Source organism: Marmota monax, unplaced genomic scaffold, assembly GCF_021218885.2.
Source record: "Marmota monax isolate L192 unplaced genomic scaffold, Marmota_monax_Labrador192_F-V1.1 WCK01_AAM20220418_F8-fsc00015, whole genome shotgun sequence".
NCBI lineage: Eukaryota > Metazoa > Chordata > Mammalia > Rodentia > Sciuridae > Marmota > Marmota monax.
In genome coordinates, this window is record NW_026692194.1 from 2,500,996 (window position 1) to 2,520,000 (window position 19,005).

Below are 19,005 nucleotides of genomic sequence, written 5' to 3' on the forward strand. Positions count from 1 at the left end.
AAGCAACTGTTTAAAAGCCATCAGTGGACTACAGCCTTGCGGTGAGAACTGAATGAGTCCATATCTCAATCCACCACCTCCTCATCACTGCCTCCTCAGGTGAAAGTGGCAGACTTGGCGGACACCAGAGTGAAGGGAGTCCAGCACAGGGGAAACCTCAGTGGCCCCCAGAGTTTAGAATGTTCTCTATCCTGACAGAAAAGGAAGTTCAAGCACTCCGTACTATAGAATGAAGCCACTTTCAGGAACAGCACTAGACTCCCGATTTCTTGTTACACCATCACTCATGCTCAGGAATGAGCACCAGTCCTTCCCAGTCTCTTTTTCCACAAAGAAAAATAAATCAAATGATGATGATGATGACGACGACCACGATGACAAATAGCGGCTAGCACATACACAGTGCTTGGTACGAGGCACTGTTCTAAGTTCTAGATGCTAACATCTTTAATGTTCTCAACAGCCCTGTAGTTAGGTACTTATATTATCTCTAGCTTATAGGCTGTTCCTTTGCCCCAAGAAGTTAAGCCACCTCATGTCGAAATCTGATTCACTGCAAGCCTAGTTTCCATGAGGAGAGACCAATGGGAGATTGCTTCAGGGCTGACCAGTCTGAAAGCTCCTTGTGCCTGAGAATGGTTGGAGAGTATTAGCCATACTGATTGGGGGAGTAGCTAACTCCCGAGAGAACAGTGTCAGGCAATAGGTTTGCTCCAGATGTGTCTGAATTTGGGAATGAGAGGAGAAACAAAACACTGGATTACAGATTCCTTGAAGGCAGGGATTGGTCTTACTCCTCTCTGTTGTCCTAGGACTTAGTACCATTTCCAACATACAGGAGGTACTTTCAGTGGGTGAACAAATGAATAAATGAAACACAATGCCTGCCATGCCTGATTGCTTCCTTGGAAAAATCCTTCCTAATTTCATTCTCTCCTCTTTCTCTTTTTAATGAGAGAGAGGGAGAGGAAGGTAAAGATGGAGGCAGGGGGAGAGAGAGTGAAAGAAAGAACTGGTGTGCCTATTTCAAATAGAAATGGATCAGGAAGATACCAGTTACTAAGTTACTTCTTAACCTGGTACAAAAGTAAGGTGCCTGCCCAATTTGGTTCTGTTTGTTCTCAGACTTCCACCCTCGGGCCTTGGGTAATCTCCACCGGTAAACCAGAGACACGAATATTTACCCTGCTACAAGGATGGTGGTGTAGGGTTTGCAAACTCTTAAAAAAACTGTTATGTGTTTGAAGATCTTCCCATCACCTGGCATTGTATCTGGCACACGTCAGTTGCTCTGCAAATATTTGTTAAATAACAGAAGATTCAGAACACACGGCCCTGTTTCTCTAAATCCCAATTCATATGACTTTCTTTAAGAGCCTCAAATTGTTAGGGCCAATCTCTGTGGAAGAAAGAAAACCAGGTAAGTGCCATTTACTTCTTTAGGTTAGAGTTAGAAAAGTTACATCCAACTGAACAAGTCTTACAGAGAAACAAGACTGGTGGGGGAAAAAAGAAGCTTGGGTTTGAGAGTCCTACCAATGGCCCCCAACTCTTGCACCATTTCTCTCTCTGCTCCTTTCCTCCAGCACCCCAGGTCACAAGCTGAGAAATGGCAGCGTCATTGCTGTCACTTTGCTCCTGTGAAATAGGAACCTGGATTAGCTCTAGCTGGCTAAGGCTCAACCCAGATAAGTCCAGGGCAATGCTGATAGGCAGTGGGAAGGAATTTGAGGAAGTGACAAGAAATGCCACGTCATCCACCATAAAGAAAGCTTTCCCACAAAGTGGCCTGGGAGGTGGCTGCCTAGGGACTGGTGTGCAGAAGAATGCAGATAAACTCAGAAGTCTTTTGTAGAGTCAGGATGGAGAGCCAGCCACAAACAATTCAACATCCTTGCCACATCCTTCAGCGACTAGCGGGAAGAGTGTAGGATACCCGCCCCACCCAACACACACACACACACACACACACACACACAGTTCTCCCTCACACAGTCAAGAGGAGCCTGAGCTGAGAGTCCTGGGTGCCCTTCTGCTGGGGACCAGGTTGCCCCAGGCAGCACTCATCTTTGCTTGTTTCTAACATATCAACCAGAGAATCACCAGTAATCCTGAGGATTTTTTTTTTTTTTAACAAAGATTCTAGGTTGCAGTCCTTCTGTTGCAGGGAAGGGTATGTGCCATGTCAGAAATAAACTCTTCCTAATTTCATTCACCAAGTAATGGACATCATAATAATCTGCAATGGCATCTGTCATTGCAAAGATTTCCACTGTTCCTCACAAAAGTCTCATGGAAAAGTGGAGGTCTCCAAGCAGCTCTTCACCGAAGAAATACCCAAGTAAAGAAATAGGCCCTAGCAAAGAAGACAGGGACAGTGGAACTCTTCTCTTGTTGGTTGCTAAAAGAAGAAGAAATTTACTTTTGGTTATATATGGTGAGACTTTTTTTTTAAAAAACTGGGGATGGAACCCAGAACGGCTTTGCTGTTGAGCTATATCCCTGGCCCTTTTTATTTTTGATTTTTGAGACAGGGTCTGCCTAAGTTTCAGAGGGCAAATTGCTGAGGCTGGCCTTGAACTTGTCATAGTCTTGTCTCAGCCTTCCAAGTTGCTGGGATTACAGGCCTGTACCACTGCCTCGCTAGCATGAATTTCTTTACTTTTTTAATTTTTACTTTTATTTTAACATTTCATTCAAAAGATCTATTCTCACACAAAAAAAGTTTGAGTTACTGTCAAAAGGAAATCTGTATTTTGAAATAGATTATGAGATCTAATATTTTTACAAAAAATGTATTCTGTAACATTAAATAATACTAGAGATTACTTAAGAGGACACATCGGCCTATATCTCAACTTGTACATCTATTGACTAAATCTCATAATATTTCTGTATTCTAAACCTCCTTACAAGAAACTCTGGCTCAGATCCTATTTTCTCAGATTTTCCCAAACTTCTACCTAGAGATAAATAAAAGTTACTAGTATCCCAAAGGCTTCACAAGGTCCATGATTATTGGCAGACCATATTTTCATTCTGGATAGCCAAGGAAGTATTTCAATACAGTACATTTTTGCTCTGAACTCTTTGAAAACACCAAATACGAAATGATTAGAATCACATTTACTTACCCTCACATATTAGCATTAAATTATTAGTTGTATTAGTGGCTTACATTTACATTAAACTTGCAAATGATATACACCCTTATTTTCATTCTCCAAGCATCTTAATTTTTTCCCTGCATGCATATCTAATCATTTGCTTACCTCTTATCACTCCAGGAACCTAGAGTTCTTAATTCCATGGATTTCCACAGGGTAAGAATCTAGGCCACCGTTTATGCTCAGAAATCAATTCAGCCATCGCTATACTATGCATCAAAACAACATTTTAAGAGCAAAAGTTGAAGCTAGTGGCATTGAGCCAAAACACCTCTCCTCAAAAGGAAACTGCAGTGGGATTTTTAAGAGCAAACAGGGCAGGTCATCGAGGTCTAACCAAGAAGGGGGAATCCTTAATGGTCCAGTGTTTCTGGATTCAAATTTGGAACTTAAAGACACTGTGCCCAGAGAAAAATGCAGACTGCCACATCCCCCCATGCACTCCCAAGAGTGTCCCAGGTAGATATTCACCGGGTCAATTTTCTCTCTTTACTTCTAGTGAGATCACACTAACCAATTCCATTTTTATGTTCTAATTAAAACCAGAAAGACTACCACAGGTCTATTGCACTTTTTTTTTTTTTTTTTTTTTTTGCAAGACCTTCATCTCTGAAACACAATGTTATGCTAACATGATAGTTTCAAAAGAAATCATGTTTCTGAGTCTCATAAATCTTAGGAACACCATTGGCTTCTTCTAAAATTGCATTCAATCCACTAACCATGCCATTCACAAATTATGACAATCTATGCAAATGTACATTAAAGCCATAAAAAGCTTTTCTCCTATATCCTTTTCCCACAGCCCAAATAAAGGTGAATTTAGAAAATCTGGCAAAAGGTGTATAAGCTATGGCCATTTCCCACAGCGAATAGGGCATTTTCCTCTGGGAATAAAACATTTTCCTTAAACTACTGTTTATAACCCTTATCAGTTCAACAGCAATAGAGCCATCGAGTCCAATCTCTCATGGAAAAAAGTCAAGGTCAACAAGTACTTGCATTTTTGTTTATCTTTAGCTGCAATTGCTACTGACATTCAATTGGGTAATAAACACGAGGTCTGTCAAACGCTCCCAATGAACAGGTGATCCAAAAGCTATCTCAGCACAAGGCCATTGCCAGGTAATCAAACAATCCTGTTATAACAATTATGATTTGAATAAATTTATTTGTAGAGGCAAACACCAGTCAATTCTGAATGAATATTGCCACACTCTTCCCACCACTGGGGTAATAAGAGTGAGGAAGTACAAGCAGGTCTTGCTAGAATTACCCACCAACGATAACATGTACCCTGATGAGCACAGTATCATCCAAAGAAAAGGCTTTCTCCTCTTATCTTTTCTATTTAAAGGCAATTTTATTTAGCTCAATACAGCCATGTCCTTTGCTATGCCAGCCCGGCTCTTGAGCCCAGTTGCCTCTCTCTGCCTGAAAACCAATTCTACGGCTATGTGTGTGTGTGTGTGTGTGTGTGTGTGTGTGTATCTATTTGGAATTGTTGCATTATTCCTTTAAGCCAGCATGGTTGCTACATTAGAAAACACTTCATTTTAACTTGAAAAGTGCTAGAATTTGTTCGGCATGTTTAATTCTAAAGAGTCAGATAGATATTTGGAATAAAGACCAAATAGTTCTTTCCAATCCATCACAAAGCTCACTGATATCAACAGGAGTTATGCATTTGGATCCGGGCAGCACATGGCTCTGCGCCATATTTGACTTACAGATTAAAAATAGAATCTGTTCCAGCTACAAAGTAAGACACATTAAATCTACTGCCTTCATCGGAAAAAATGAAAATTAAATCTAAGGGCTGTGACTAGTATTGAAGATGATGACCCTGGTCCACAGAATGCAAACTTATTACCTTCACTCAATTATGAAAAATGAACCTCAGAAATATTCTTGGGTCCTACAAGTAATGCTTCCAAACTCTTGCTATGTGGCTATTATTAACATTCCATCATTTAGCAGAGCAATTAATGCTTTCCAAAACCCATTCCTTTTCTTCCAAGAGCATCCAGACATCTGGAAACAAAGTACAGACCAATCCTTCTAAAACCTCTGTCCTGGGAATATAGCGAAAGCTAAAAAGAAAACAAAACAAATCCTAGACACACAAAACAAAGTACACTATTTTTAAAGAAGACTTCCAGTGTAGACATTCTAAGTACTAGGTGATGGTGTTTTTAGTCAAATACCATTTCAGTATTTAAAAGTATGCTTCATTTTTTAACATTCTGGCAAAAGGTCAATATAATCAGCGCGGAATCCATAGGCAGACGCATCTACTGTTTCTAATCCTGGATTCTGTTAAGTCTTGAGCAGGTAATCTGAAAATTCTACATAAAAAGAAAACTTAGCAGCCGGGAAGTGGAAAAGGCTGTAGCACATCAGGATCGGCATCCACTGGGAGCCCATAAACATGAAGTCCTGTGAAGCAAAACAGCTCCTCGGCAGCACTCAGGAAGTGTTCATCAATCAGTTGTCAAGCAAAGGGGGAAGTCACCTCATTTTCAGAGCAGTAAACTGATGAAATGAGTCACTGAATTCCCATGATAGCCTGGCTAGCCTCTTCCTTTCCACCCAGCCCCTGGTCCCCATGGAGCCAGAGCCCTCTCCAGAGGGAAAGCAGTGCAGCAGGGAAGGAGAAAGGACTTTGGTGAGCCACCCTGAGGAAGGGGTGGGGAATATGTCACTTCTGCCCAGCAAGGGCGTGTGGGGGGGGGGCAGCCAGTCATCTAGGTCCAGCTGCATTTGCTGCATCAGCCTCTAGAGAGCTATGCTTAAGAAGACAACGGGCATGCCCAAGGGGACCTGTAGTCCACACAGCCCATTTTCTGAAACCTTGACATCATTCCAGACCCTTCCATCACCTACCACACCCCACCCATATCCATGCAGTCTCTCAGTCTGTGCAGCCCTCCTCCTCTCCAGCCTCTTCACTCTGCCTCAAGATTTCTGAATAACCACAGGGCTGCCTCCAGCCTCCCCCTGCACTGACCCCTCCTCCATTCAGATCTGACCATGCCGTTACTTAAGGTGTTTAGTGACTCCCCACAGTCTCCTACACAAACTGCATATAGGATCCTTCATGGTCTGGCCCCTGACACCTCTTGGGTGTCACCTCAGACACATTTCCTTGCTCACAGCCTGTCCTCTATTCATGATAACGCACTAGCAAAGCCTCCACAATGTCATGCTTTCCTTCTCCTTTGCACCTTTACACAAATGGATTCTTTTGCCTCCTGTGCCCTTCTTCTTCCCTATTTGTCCCAAGTTTCCATCAAAGACTCACTCCCTTGGGGGAGTTAGAAATCGGTAGTAAAAAACAAACAAAACAGAATTAAAAAAAAAAAAATTCTCCTAGGGCTAACTTTCACTCTGAGAGCAGAGCTAGTCTCACCATGACTAAAGCTGTATGCAGAAGGACCCACATCTGAGTTCTAACCAGGCTGAATGAGAAAGGGTGCTGTGATCCATTAAGAATGCCTGTCATGCCAGGGAGTTGCTGCATCTCTATTGGGTGCCATCCTGGGCCAACAAATTGCACCAAGCCTACTCACGAATGAGACTTAACTTTTGAGATGTCAACTGTTTGCTCTTCACTGGACTATCAGTTTCCTTTTTCCAGAAATGACCTCTTTGACTTTGGATTCTCACATCTAGCGTCAGTCTGCAGTGGACATTCGATTAATACTCATTCATTTGGTGAGACTATTTCTGTTTTTTATCTCTTCTATCTTGAGGAGTAGTCTTCTCATTAAGCTTAAAATTCACAGTATCAAACAATACCTTTTATTTGCACTAAATTCATTCCTTTTACATAAGGGGATGTTCTTGGCACTGAGATGGGGTAATGCAAATATTCTTAAGGCCCAGCTCCCTCAATTACACAGGCAAAAATAATATTCCCTCCAAACCTTCCTTTTTAAAGACAGTGCATCAGAATCTTTCCATTCTGGCATCCCAACACTGCCCGTACCATGCCTAGTCTAACCATTGATCATCTGAGTCTCTCTGGCTCCATGAACCCTGTTTCAGGAGACAATAGCCAGATCGACAGGAGCATTCTCACCCCTACCACTGACCCCAAAGTGGAGGGAGAGAAGATGGGAGAGTGGAGCTGGTGATCCACCATAAAACAGTCAGAAGGTCAGAAGGAGATAGACAAGTGGAGAAAGGCCTATTGGCATGACAAAACAATTAGTACCTTGGGTCATATTAAAACAGGGTATCACCTGTTCTAATCATGGAAATCATGACTAGTTTAAATACCAAAAAGTTATGAGTAAGAATTGATTGAATATGATTCCAGACATCAAGCAATCCAATAGGTTAGTGCTGTTATTATATTTCCAGCATTGTGCCAGGAGCTGAGAGGAATTTAAAAGGAGTCACACAGATGTTGCTGAGAATATCAGTCTACGCCATCTCACTGGGTCTTTGTGTGAAGACATGAGGAGAATTTCTTTTAGATCTTAATTCCAGTTAAAAGGATTCTTCTGAGGAACGTCCAAGAATGCTATAAATCTTGTAAATTCTATTTCACTCTTTGTTTTGACTGTTAGGAAGCTCGGAGCCAAATTAACTACCTACTTCCAGCAATTATCCATGATCTTGTAATCCATATTATTCTGAACTACTACTCTATGACTGTCTTCTTGCTCATTTTCCTTTTATTCTAATTTCTTCATCTACTATTTTGACGTAATTGTATACTTATCTAATTTGTTAATTTCCTTAAATTCTTTCTTAGAATGAGAAGGAGAAGATATATGCATTTTAAAATTCAATACAGATTATACCAATTTACAATGGTGTGATTTAGAATATTTTTCAACTTTTCAATGGTGGAAAAGTGATTCACATTCAATACAAACCATATTTCAAAATTTGGTCTTTTCCTGGGCTAGAAGCCTGCAGTTTGATGCTCTCTCATGATGCAGGGCAGGGAACCCCATCTCCCAGCCAGACACAAGACCACGAGGATGAATAAATGATACTCTACAAAGTGCATTGAATGCACTTCCTGCATTTGATAATTTCAATTTACTATGGGATTAAAGGACATAATCCTTTCATAAGGCAAGAAACATCTGCATATGCTTTTATCCCAAGGCATCAAAGAATAAAAAGAGGTCACAGTGCTACCTGCCTGGTGTCATAGCTACATTTCAATAGGAACATTGATGGCAAAGAGTCAAACTAAAAAAAAAAAAAAAAAAAAAAAGAAACTGTTAAAGACATAGCATTGATTAAATGCTGATAATTTAGCAAAAAGATTATTGACAGACAAAATATGTTCTGCCTTTACTCTTCAATTAACCCTTCCTTAAAACATATGACTGTGAATACAATTTAAGATTTGCTATATAAGGGCTGGGGTTGTGGCTCAGTGGTAGAGCACTTGTGTAGCATGTGTGAGGCACTGGGTTCAAATCTCAGCACCATATATAAATAAATGAATAAAATAAAGATCCATCAACATCTAAAAAAAATTTTTTTAAAAAAGATTTGTTATATAAAATTGTGTTCTCTTTTCCTCCTGATGTGGAAATAAGTAAAAAGAAGTTCCACTTTATTGTTTGTTAGGAAATAAAATAAGCTGTGTTTAAGAGGGAATGCATATGGGTTATATTGGTAAATGGGGTAAGCCAAAGCTAATTGTACTAATCAGATAGAATGCTTTTAGGTTAAGTAATTATGGAAAATTATCTGCAAGACTGAACTAATCCACAAAGCCAGACACTTGAGCAAACCCAACTTTACTGACTCTACCTCTGGGACCAATCAATACAAAGAGGTAGACAACGCCTACATCTTTTTAAGGAAAATGCTTGGCATAAATGTACTGTTTGGGTTATTTTTTGCAGGCCGACAGCCAAATCCTCTACTACCATCTTTAATTAGTGCTAGCATTCATGGGGGAGAAAGATGAATTCAGGGGCAGAGCTAAGTATCACATCCCAGGGGATGAAATCATATCTGCTACTGGGAAGTGCATAGGCCATAAAAGCCTCTTCCAAGGGTAACACAGTCACTCCTGTTTCAAGGTCCTGTCTCAGAATCCATTCTCACCCTTAGCCCTACAATCCCTCAAAAGATCCCAAAATACTGCTGCTGTCTTTCCACATCTTTTGTTAGATGCCCGTTGATGGGCACCTGATGGTATCCAAGGAGAGGAACAGGAAAAACTGGGAAATACATAGGTGGCGTAATTTAAATGACATCCCCCAAATCATCTACCACCAACTTCGGAAACAGTTCCTCATCGAGACTTTCCTTCATTGCCCCTGTTGAAATGCATCTCTGAGAGCCAGGACAGGTGAGACCTTGGCACCTATCTATACTTTGACAGATTTCCATGGGAGATTAGCTTTCTGGCACCCAGAAGAAATCAGTCCTGAGGGAATGTAGTGCAATCACAGCTTGAAAACAGGAAGGAGTTCTTAGTCCTATTTATAAATGAGGATCCATCAATGACTATGTGCCTGTAACTGAGCTGAGCAACAGATATTCAAAGATGGAGAATTCACAATTCCTTTCCAGGCAGTCTTCTGAGAAGGACAACCCACACATGGCCCATCTATGGCTCATTTCAGCATGTGGTAAAAACATAAGAACACAGGACACCAGCATCGAAGAGAGTCACTTGCTCAAACCTGGGGGTTTGTGGACTACTTCCTGACCATAACACTTGAATTAAGGTTGAAAGCTTTTCCCTGGGCCACATGGATTCTCCCTCCACCAATGAGTCTCTCGTTAGAATTGAAGATGTATATGTCACTAAAAAGGAGTAAAAATTCTATTTTTATTCTTACTAACCTCTAATTACTATTTCCTTCAAGCATGTACATAGATAAGTAACAAACCACAGAACTATTAGCAGGGACAATGACTTTCTCCCCCCGTGGAAATCATTTTCATATATCATGATAGAGTTGATACAAATACCTTAACACATCACTTACATTCATCACTACTTCAAAAAAGTAGTAGACAATGGATTTTGGGGTAGATCTTGTTATGCAAATGCATATTTAACAAAGCATTTACATTACTATGTTACAATTCACTTTCTTATAATTTTTTATTTGTTTTAGTTAGTTATACATGACAGTACAATGCATTTAAGTCTGGCATTTGCCTGTAAATGGATGGAGTTGGAGAATATCATGCTAAGTGAAATAAGCCAATCGAAAAACACCAAAGGCCAAATGTTTTCTCTGATATATGGATGCTAATTCACCATAAGCGGGGGAGCTCTGGGGAAGAATATAATTTACTTTTTAAAAAATAATGGGATTTTCAATATAATTGTTTTCCCATATTATCCTATCATTTTTAATATTACTCCAAAAAGTTTTCCTTGACTTCACCAAACTGCTACAGGAATCCCCTCCCCAACTAAGATGTCAAGATTCCATGAAGATCAATTTGAGTCAGCAGCCAGGTGACTAACTGGGATAAAAGTGATGATGGCCCCCATGGTCCAGAGACCAGAGAATCTGGGTGGCCACATGGGTTACTAGTATGTTGACAAATAAGTACAACTTGCAGCACCCTAGGAACCCCCAGTACTTAGTGACCATTTCGCTTCCATACACTTGATGTCCTTGTTGATGCACACAAACTTCCTGAGGACAGATATAATGACCTACTTACTCATTTTCACAGCCTCACACAAAGCACCTGACACACAGTAAGCACTTAATCCATTTTGATGACTTGACTAGAATGTATAAATCTACATTTCCCCCCTTAAATACAACTCCTGATAACGTTTTGGCTTGTCTACAGAAGAGATTATGATGCTAAACTCTTTTTTATCTCCTTGGGCTATGTTAAATGAATACTTCCCTAAAATTAACTTCCTCACTTCTGCCTTGCCAAGAATGACACCGGGTGAAGAATCCACCACCTGGGACAATGGATTCTCTCCTCATTTATTTTCTTGGGGAGAAACTAAAATACATGTTTAGGCTGTGCCAGGCTGTATGTGGTGGCCCTGGAACGGCTGGGAGGGCCAACCTGAAAAACAAGTTATTGCTTATAGTTTAAAATCCAACACAGGAGTGAGACAAGAAGGGAAGGTGAGAAGGAACAAGAGGAAAGAAAGAACTGAATGAAATAATTACAGATTGAGACCTGCATTGTTAAGCTAAGCTCACCCTTTTTTTTTAGTATTTACATAAAGCAACAAAATGAATGCTGTTCCTATGATTATGGATGATATTCTTCTACATGTGATGCAGCTTAGGAAAATATCTCACAGTTTGGAAAGGAAAGACCTGAATATTATGGACAATTAACTCCTGGTCCCCTACAACAGAAAATATATTCCACTTTCACTAGAACCCTAGTACTCTTCTAGCCAGGAGAGAATTCTCTAGTTTATAGCAGACTGAATGAAACTAAAAAGTAGCTACCTTAAAAAAAAAAAAAAATGTTCATGCTTCTGGCTGCAAAGCTAAATGATGAAATGACATAACATCATTATTCATAATTCTTTACTGCTCCATTTCCATTTATTAAAAATAATGCATGAGTCTTGGGAGACAAAGTAATTAATTCTAGAAAAGTCAAAGAATGAGTGTATAATTTTAGAAGCTCTACAAGTCACACTGAAGTCCGTATTCCTTAAAAGCAACAACAAAACTCCATCCATCAACAAAACCCCCGGATTAGCCCAGGTGGCAAAGGCCAGTGTCAGTAGGCGATTTGGTGGCAGCACATAGCAAGTCTTCTGTTAAATGCAAACCAAAGGGAAAACAGAATTGTGGCTTTAAGGCGATACTTAATAAATATCACACCTTTTAAGTTTCAAAACTGAGAGTATAAAAATGGCCAAGAAATCCAGACCAAGAGTTCACACATAAATAAAAATGTGCAATCAACAGAAACTGTAAGAAATGACCCTGTTGACTAATGTCCTGTCTTTTGCAATCGAGGGTCAGACCTATTCAAACCCAATCACATGAGGATGGAATCAGTAAAGGTCAATCAAAGACAAGCTGAAACTCCAACTGTCTAGCTGACCTTCAGAGCTTGTGACAAATTGCTATCAGTCAATGTCAACTAATGACAGAAGCTCTTTGGCTAATCAATTGTTCTAAAAATGATCAAGAAAACTACTCACAGGACAGCTCATTTTCACATCAATGCCTGTGAAGTATGAAAAGCTCATTTTTTGAGTTTTTAATAAGCTCATAAGTAAAGCAGTTACTTGGTAACAGAGGTCACCTTACAGAAAAAGACAGAACCTTTGTCTGTCTTTTACATATTCTTTTATTACCATATTATAGTAAAAATATGCCATGGATATGCCAGAGGGCTACATAATAAAGTAGGTAACACTTCATCCACTTTTGAGACAGATAATGGGTGTGCGAGAAGGAAATCTATTTGGCTGTAAATAATTTCAAATGCATGCTTTGGTTGTTTAAGATGAAAAACAGTGACCTCAAGTTTACTAGTGATGTGGCCTAATAGAGAGAAGATGTACTTTTAGTGAAAATGCTTATTGCCAAGTTCATGCCCTGAAGTGCAGTTAGTCCTTTTAGAAGATGAAGTTATTTTTCTGCAAGAGGACTTGCTCTCATGATATGAGAAGCCAAGCAAATGGAGAACAGAAAACTGTTACCCACATTTGATGAGTCAATAAAAGAAAAGGGAGTGCATTACAAGATGTTCCTGGGAAAATAGTTCTCAATCTAAACATCTAATTGGACATGTTTGAGAAGTTAATAATATGGACCTTTTGATAACAGGGATTTGTGGAGTATAATAACTTCCTCTTTCTTTTTTTTTTACACCTGACTTTTCCCACCAGGAAATCATTTTCCTATTCTGCCTGCCACCGCATGCAAAGGCCACACTTTAATTTGCAACCCAACATTAAACACAAGCAAAGTAACACATAGGGTGCAATGGCCTAAGACCTGGGGGCCTGTGGTCACAATTATATTTTACTTTTCCCTTTCGCTCCAAAGTGTATTAGCCAAAATACATCGCAGTGCCCTTGAAATATAAGAAGTCCTGGGAGAGATGCGAAGCTTAAGAAGCAAGTGTGAACAAATATGGATCAGACAAGTCTCTTCGACCAACAGACAGATGAAGCCAAACGAGAAGAAAAGAAAAAGAAAGTAACCCACTTTGAAACACTTCTCGTCATCTTCAAGGTTCTCGAGTTATTATAAATACTTGGTTTTCAAAATCAGTTCGAAATTTTTTTTCCCCCAAGAAAACTGTTTCTAAACAAATGGTGATAACTTGTGTTTTCATCTGAAAAAAAACTACAAACAGACAGCAGTTTCAGATTACACCCCTAAACCTGAGTTGCAAGGGTAGTTTTTCAAATTAAAATATCTTCTGTGGCCTCGACCACTCTCAAGTTGTCCATAGGAAAGAAATAAAGGAGGGAGGGCAACACTTAAGCTGAGCCATAATTGGAAGTATGTGAAAAATGAAGTGTCAGTTTGGTCAATAAAGGGCAAAGGTCAAGGGGAACTGCAGCCCAAACTCTGTGCGAAATGTGCTCATTAAGACATCCAATCAGAAAGCTCCTTCCCACCTATCCCATTATTCATCGGACAGCTGACTGTTTCAAATGCCTGGGTTTGGGCTGTTATTACTTTTCTTCTTCATGTAAAAAGGAGAGCTGGCATATAAATCGTTGCCCAGTCATCTGGAACACAATGTGGCCCCTTCCCCACCTCCTCCCTTCTTGCTCCCCACCCCCTCTCAGGCAGCTCTGCCTGCTGGCTTCACAGGTCTGGAACAACTGCCTTGAGATTCCCCTCAATAAAACAAGGAATTGCCTTCTGCCATAGGTTGCTTGGACTCATACAAAAGCTGGCGTGGAGGGGGTGGGGCAGTGGGAGGGCGTTGCAAATGATGGATACATTATATTATAAAGAAAGAGCAGTGCTTTTCAGTTATTCCTCTTTAAAGAAACATGGTGAGTTTTGCTTTTTCTTTTTTCTAGAGGTACTATTGTTGATCTGAGACCTGCCCCCAAAAGGAGAAGTTCCTACATGGGTTTTCGAGGTGCCAGCAACCATTAAAGTTCTCTCAGTTTGAAAATGTTTCATACCAAATTTTGTTGTCAAAATAATACTTGATCCTCACAAAACGGGAAAATAAGATGAGCTTTAAGTGGGAAATGTTCTGCAAGAGAAATCCTGACTTGATTTCTGGGCTCTTATTCTCAATTCAATAACTCCTGAATGAGTGAAATGCTATAGGCTCTTAATACATAATACAAATTAATCATATCAATCATCACGCTCTCCTTGTAAAAAGCTCAATCGCCATTCTACTTAGCAAACAAAACTAGGTTCTTAGTGCCAGGCAGTCTTCCCCCAGGAGTCTCAGCTGATTCTGTCATGTTCAAAGCCATGTCACCCTTACAGAGCCCAGCACCAGACCAGTACAGACGGCTGTGGAGAAGGCTGCCGAATTGGTAATAGAAAGAATGTCTGGCAAATGATCTCTTTTCCTGTTTCTAAGCCACACAAAATGTACTACATCAAATGGGATGTGGTAGTTAGGAGCTTGGGCTCTGGACTCAGACTTGATGGGTGTGCATCTCAACTTGACCACCAACCAGGATGTGGCCTTAGGCAAGTCCCCTTGCCCCACTGATCCTCCATGACCTGGCTCACAAAGTGGGGGATGGAAATACCTACATTAACTGACAGTCCTTAAAATCCTATTTTATTATCATCGCTTATTCAGCTCCCTTGACTTTGGACCACAAAGGGAGACATGCCCAAACTCAAAATGTGGCCAATCATAGCTCAAGCTGCTGGTGAGGCATAGAGTGGCTGCAGCAGGAATCTCATGGGAAGAGGCACAAGGTTTGCTTGGTTCTCCTGCTCCAAACCACACACTTCCTGGAATGGGGCCCGATTATGGCCAGTAGGGCCACCGCGCACAGTAGGATAAAAAAGACACTTGAAGGACACAATCTGCCAACCTGAACCTCATATTACAAGACACTACGTGGGAGTCCTGAGAACACTCCATCCTGATGTAGTTACAAAGCCCAGAGACCCAGAGGGCAGGATGCCTCTGACAACTACTCTCCAGTATTTCGGAGGCATTTTTTTTTCTCCTGAAAAGTGGGAAAATAGCAAATAATTGACAGGGATAAAATAAAGACTCTTTCTAATATCTTTGGAAATGCTTTGAGGAAGTTGAAAGGTAGGCAAAATCAATGTCATAGGAAGAGCAGCAGAATTCCCAGCCAAACACAAAAGCTTTCCTTTCAAACGCCCATTTCAAGGGGGCTTGCTTGGGCAAAGGGCCACAGGTGTTACTATTAAATGAAGGGACACAACACAGGTACAAGCTGTCATGACAAATAATTTAGGTGGGGAAAAGCTATACGATGTAAGTCATGAATCAACATTAAGTCTTTGCATTAAGTCTCTGGTATCTTCCTAATTGCATATCTTATGTACATTCTCTTTAGAATGCCCAGGATTGGATTTTCTTTCATTTTTTATGCTTATGTAAAACTTTGCTCTAAAATTATTTCATCAATCATGATAACTTACTAACTTGGAAAATGATCAGGTTCTCAAAATCATCCAAACTGCTAAAAGCTCTAACCAAAAGCAGCCATTACTGTCTTTTGAAATACATTAGGACACTAGGAAACTCCTGGATGACTTATTTTATTTTATTTACTTTGAAAGTCCAAAAGACTAAGACTCATTGAAAGACACACACACACACACACACACACACACACAGAAAGAGAGAGAGAAAGAGAGAGAGAGTGTTATATACCTGCACCATGTGGCAGAGAGGCTATTTAAGAGAGGGTCAGAGCCCAAGGAATTTTTTTCCTTCTTTTCTTTTTCTTTTTCTTTTTTGGCACCACAGGTGCCATAATGAAGTGGTAGAAATGGAAAAGAAATGAGGCAAAGGCAATGCGGTACAAATAAGACAGTAGAGAAAGTTTTAAAATATGTATTACTCCTGTCTGTGGGGGAAACACCTCTTTGGATATGTTCTTGACAGATTGAGTTATTTCTGTCTATTGGGTATGTATAAAGACATATTTATGGATTTATAAATCTTTTGAAGAGGGCTGTTATTTACCCAGTTGACTAAAATGGACTCAAACTGTGTAAATAACTATTTAGGACATGTACTACGGGCCAAATGCTGGCACAGCCTACACACACCCATGCCTGCCAGAAAAGGCAGACAGGGAAAACATGGACAAGCCACTGTACGCACTTAATCCAAAGGCTGCACAAAGACCCAGCTCCACAGGTCTTAGGGATGAAAAAAACGGGCTTAGAAGGGTCATGGCTGACACGGAAATGTGCATGAGTTGTTTTGGCAACACTTTCAGGCATTGTTCTGCATTTTGCAGGAATAAATCTCACTGCAGGAAAAAAAAAATCCCACCAAGGAAAGAAATGCAAAGAAGACCTAAAGATGTGGCTCCCACTACCTCTGTTGCCCAGCTGGTAGAGGGCAGGGAGGGGAGGGCAGCACAGAAAGTTCTTATTTGATTATAGTGAAGTAATGGACTAGTTATTTGGTGGAGAGATGAGGAAGAGGGTATGAGGAGTAGAAACATTATATGCATAATCAGGACACTAGGATTTTAGGTCAGGCACTGTGCTGCCACCTGAAGAAATAAAAAACTTGTCCATATCTTATTTTTCTCATCTGCCAAATGGGGGTAGGTCTGCTTCATCTGCCATCTGTTTTAAAACGGTTCAATCGAGATGCTTCCAATGCGATGATTTATGTGAAAATGAGAAGCCTTTCATTTTGAAAACCCAAGGTGGTGGGTGGTCTTAAATATAAAAAATATTTATATATTTTTATATATAAGGCAAACTTTCTAAGTGATAAACCAATAACGTGGAAGAGTCCCTGGGTCCTGGTTATAATCAAATTCACTATTAAATAGCCCTTGGGAGATCACTTGTTGAAGTTAAAAGAAACACAAAATTCCTAACTCCTTGACATGGCTCAACAGAGGGGAAGAACTGGCATTGGGCATTTGCCCTCTGAAAATCCTCTTATCAGATTATGTTGGAGAAAACTTAGGCATCTCAGTCTTAAATTCAAGCGCATTTCAGCTGTCTGCCAGCCTTAATGCAGCAGCCAAACTGCCTGCCCATCCTTAGATGATGTATGTTTTTAAAAACAAGAAATGAAAAAAGAAAGAGAAACAAACAAAATGCTCTGCTGTGACCCCCACGTAGCAATTTTGGGCTACAGGAAAAAAAAGAATTTAGATTCCATTTACACCTCTTTGAAAACTCATAATGTAAGTAGAATTCTGAAAGTAGGGCTTTATATATCAAAAGTGCTGACGCTGCCTTAACTATAGGGCTGTGAACAGCGACGCCATAACATATACATATGCACTTGAAAGAAAAAAGGCCCCTTGGATTTATGCTGCATATCATCTTCCAGTAAAAGTCAGAGGTCAGAGGTCACCTGCTTCTGCCTCGGCTCTGGACTAGTTTACTACTCCAGGCTCCGTTTTTACTAGGCTTATACTCGTGATTAAGTCAGCAACTTCTCTTTGAACAATAAAATGTCTCAAATGCTTAAAATTATGTTTGTCGAAGTTATTCCCAGGGCAAATAGCATATATGTGCCTTAAAAACAAAACAAAAGAAGATAACCCCCAAAAAACTTTCCTGTTCTTGTTTTCAGATGAATCGCGCTAAATTCATTATAGACTTTGCAATTCTGATTGGTATAGTCCCACTAGCTTAGACAACAAAACTCCTTCATTGCCTAACAGCACCCCAGTGAAACATGATCACAAAACCAGATTTTAAAGTATGTACCTACTGTGGGCCCACAGTCAACTCCATGAAAGCAGACTTTCTATATTCAGTCAAAAAATTCTCTTTTAAACTTTTACTGCATTAATTAAACACAAAATCCACTGTAGGAGTGTCTCATCAAAAGCAATATTGAGTTGTGGGGATACTCATTCAGCTTTTCTTGAAGACTGACTTGATGTTTAAACCTTGCTCCCTGCCACTTAAATCAAGCATGCACATCCCTGGAGACCCACATGCACACACGTGTGTGTATGTTCATGGCACAACACAAGCTGATATCTTTCCATGTCTTCCTTATTCACTTAATCTGGCTTTGCAATGAAGTCACACACTTTAGAGTTAATATAAGGAAAAGCAGAAAGATGGCCTCAACCCAAGGGAGAGGAAAGCCCAGCGTGGGTTGCCCAAGGCCTTCTAAGCAACTGAAGACATTGTTAACTTGGGATCCTAATGGGTGTTTCTTCATGATTCCTTGGAAAAAACCTCTAAGGGCAAGTGATAATAATACTTTCTATTTGTATGGCAGGGCATTAGCGCCATACTGTTTATGCATATTTGAACTTCCAATCTACTTCTCAAGTCTTGCCCTTGGTCAATTCACTGACCCTGTTTCATAGAGGTGGCCAGGTGACAGGCAATAGGCAACTGGGATGGCACAGAAGAAGAAAAGGGCAAGGGAATTAAATAGGATGAGCTGATTTTCACATTCTACAGGATTTGTGTTCTAGGAGGAACTGTATAGAGAGTAACTAACTAGACATTTCTGATTTTTCAACCCTTGTAAATAAAACAAGTATCAAAAGAGAATGAGAACACCTCCCCTACCTTGCTCACTGCTGTTATCCCCACTGTGTGATGTGTGGCCCCCGCTGGATGGGCCTGGGGTTCCTCCTGAGCGGGTGGACGCCGTATCATCATGATCTCTGTTCCAAGAGGGCTGTGGGGGCACAAATCAGAAATCCAGATAAGAGCTGTGTGTTAACACTTGTTGG

At 40.3% G+C, this 19,005-nt stretch overlaps 1 protein-coding gene across 6 annotated transcripts in view; it reads right to left on the reverse strand.

The window, feature by feature from the left end:
- The window catches only part of Meis1 (Meis homeobox 1), a 136,086-nt gene that overhangs the window by 87,835 nt on the left and 29,246 nt on the right, over positions 1–19,005 (reverse strand). For all 6 annotated transcript variants that reach the window (XM_046422714.2, XM_046422723.2, XM_046422740.2 and 3 more), the window contains exon 7: positions 18,839–18,950. In XM_046422714.2, the coding sequence (XP_046278670.1) occupies positions 18,839–18,950 (112 nt within the window). The remainder of the gene's footprint in view (positions 1–18,838; positions 18,951–19,005) is intronic.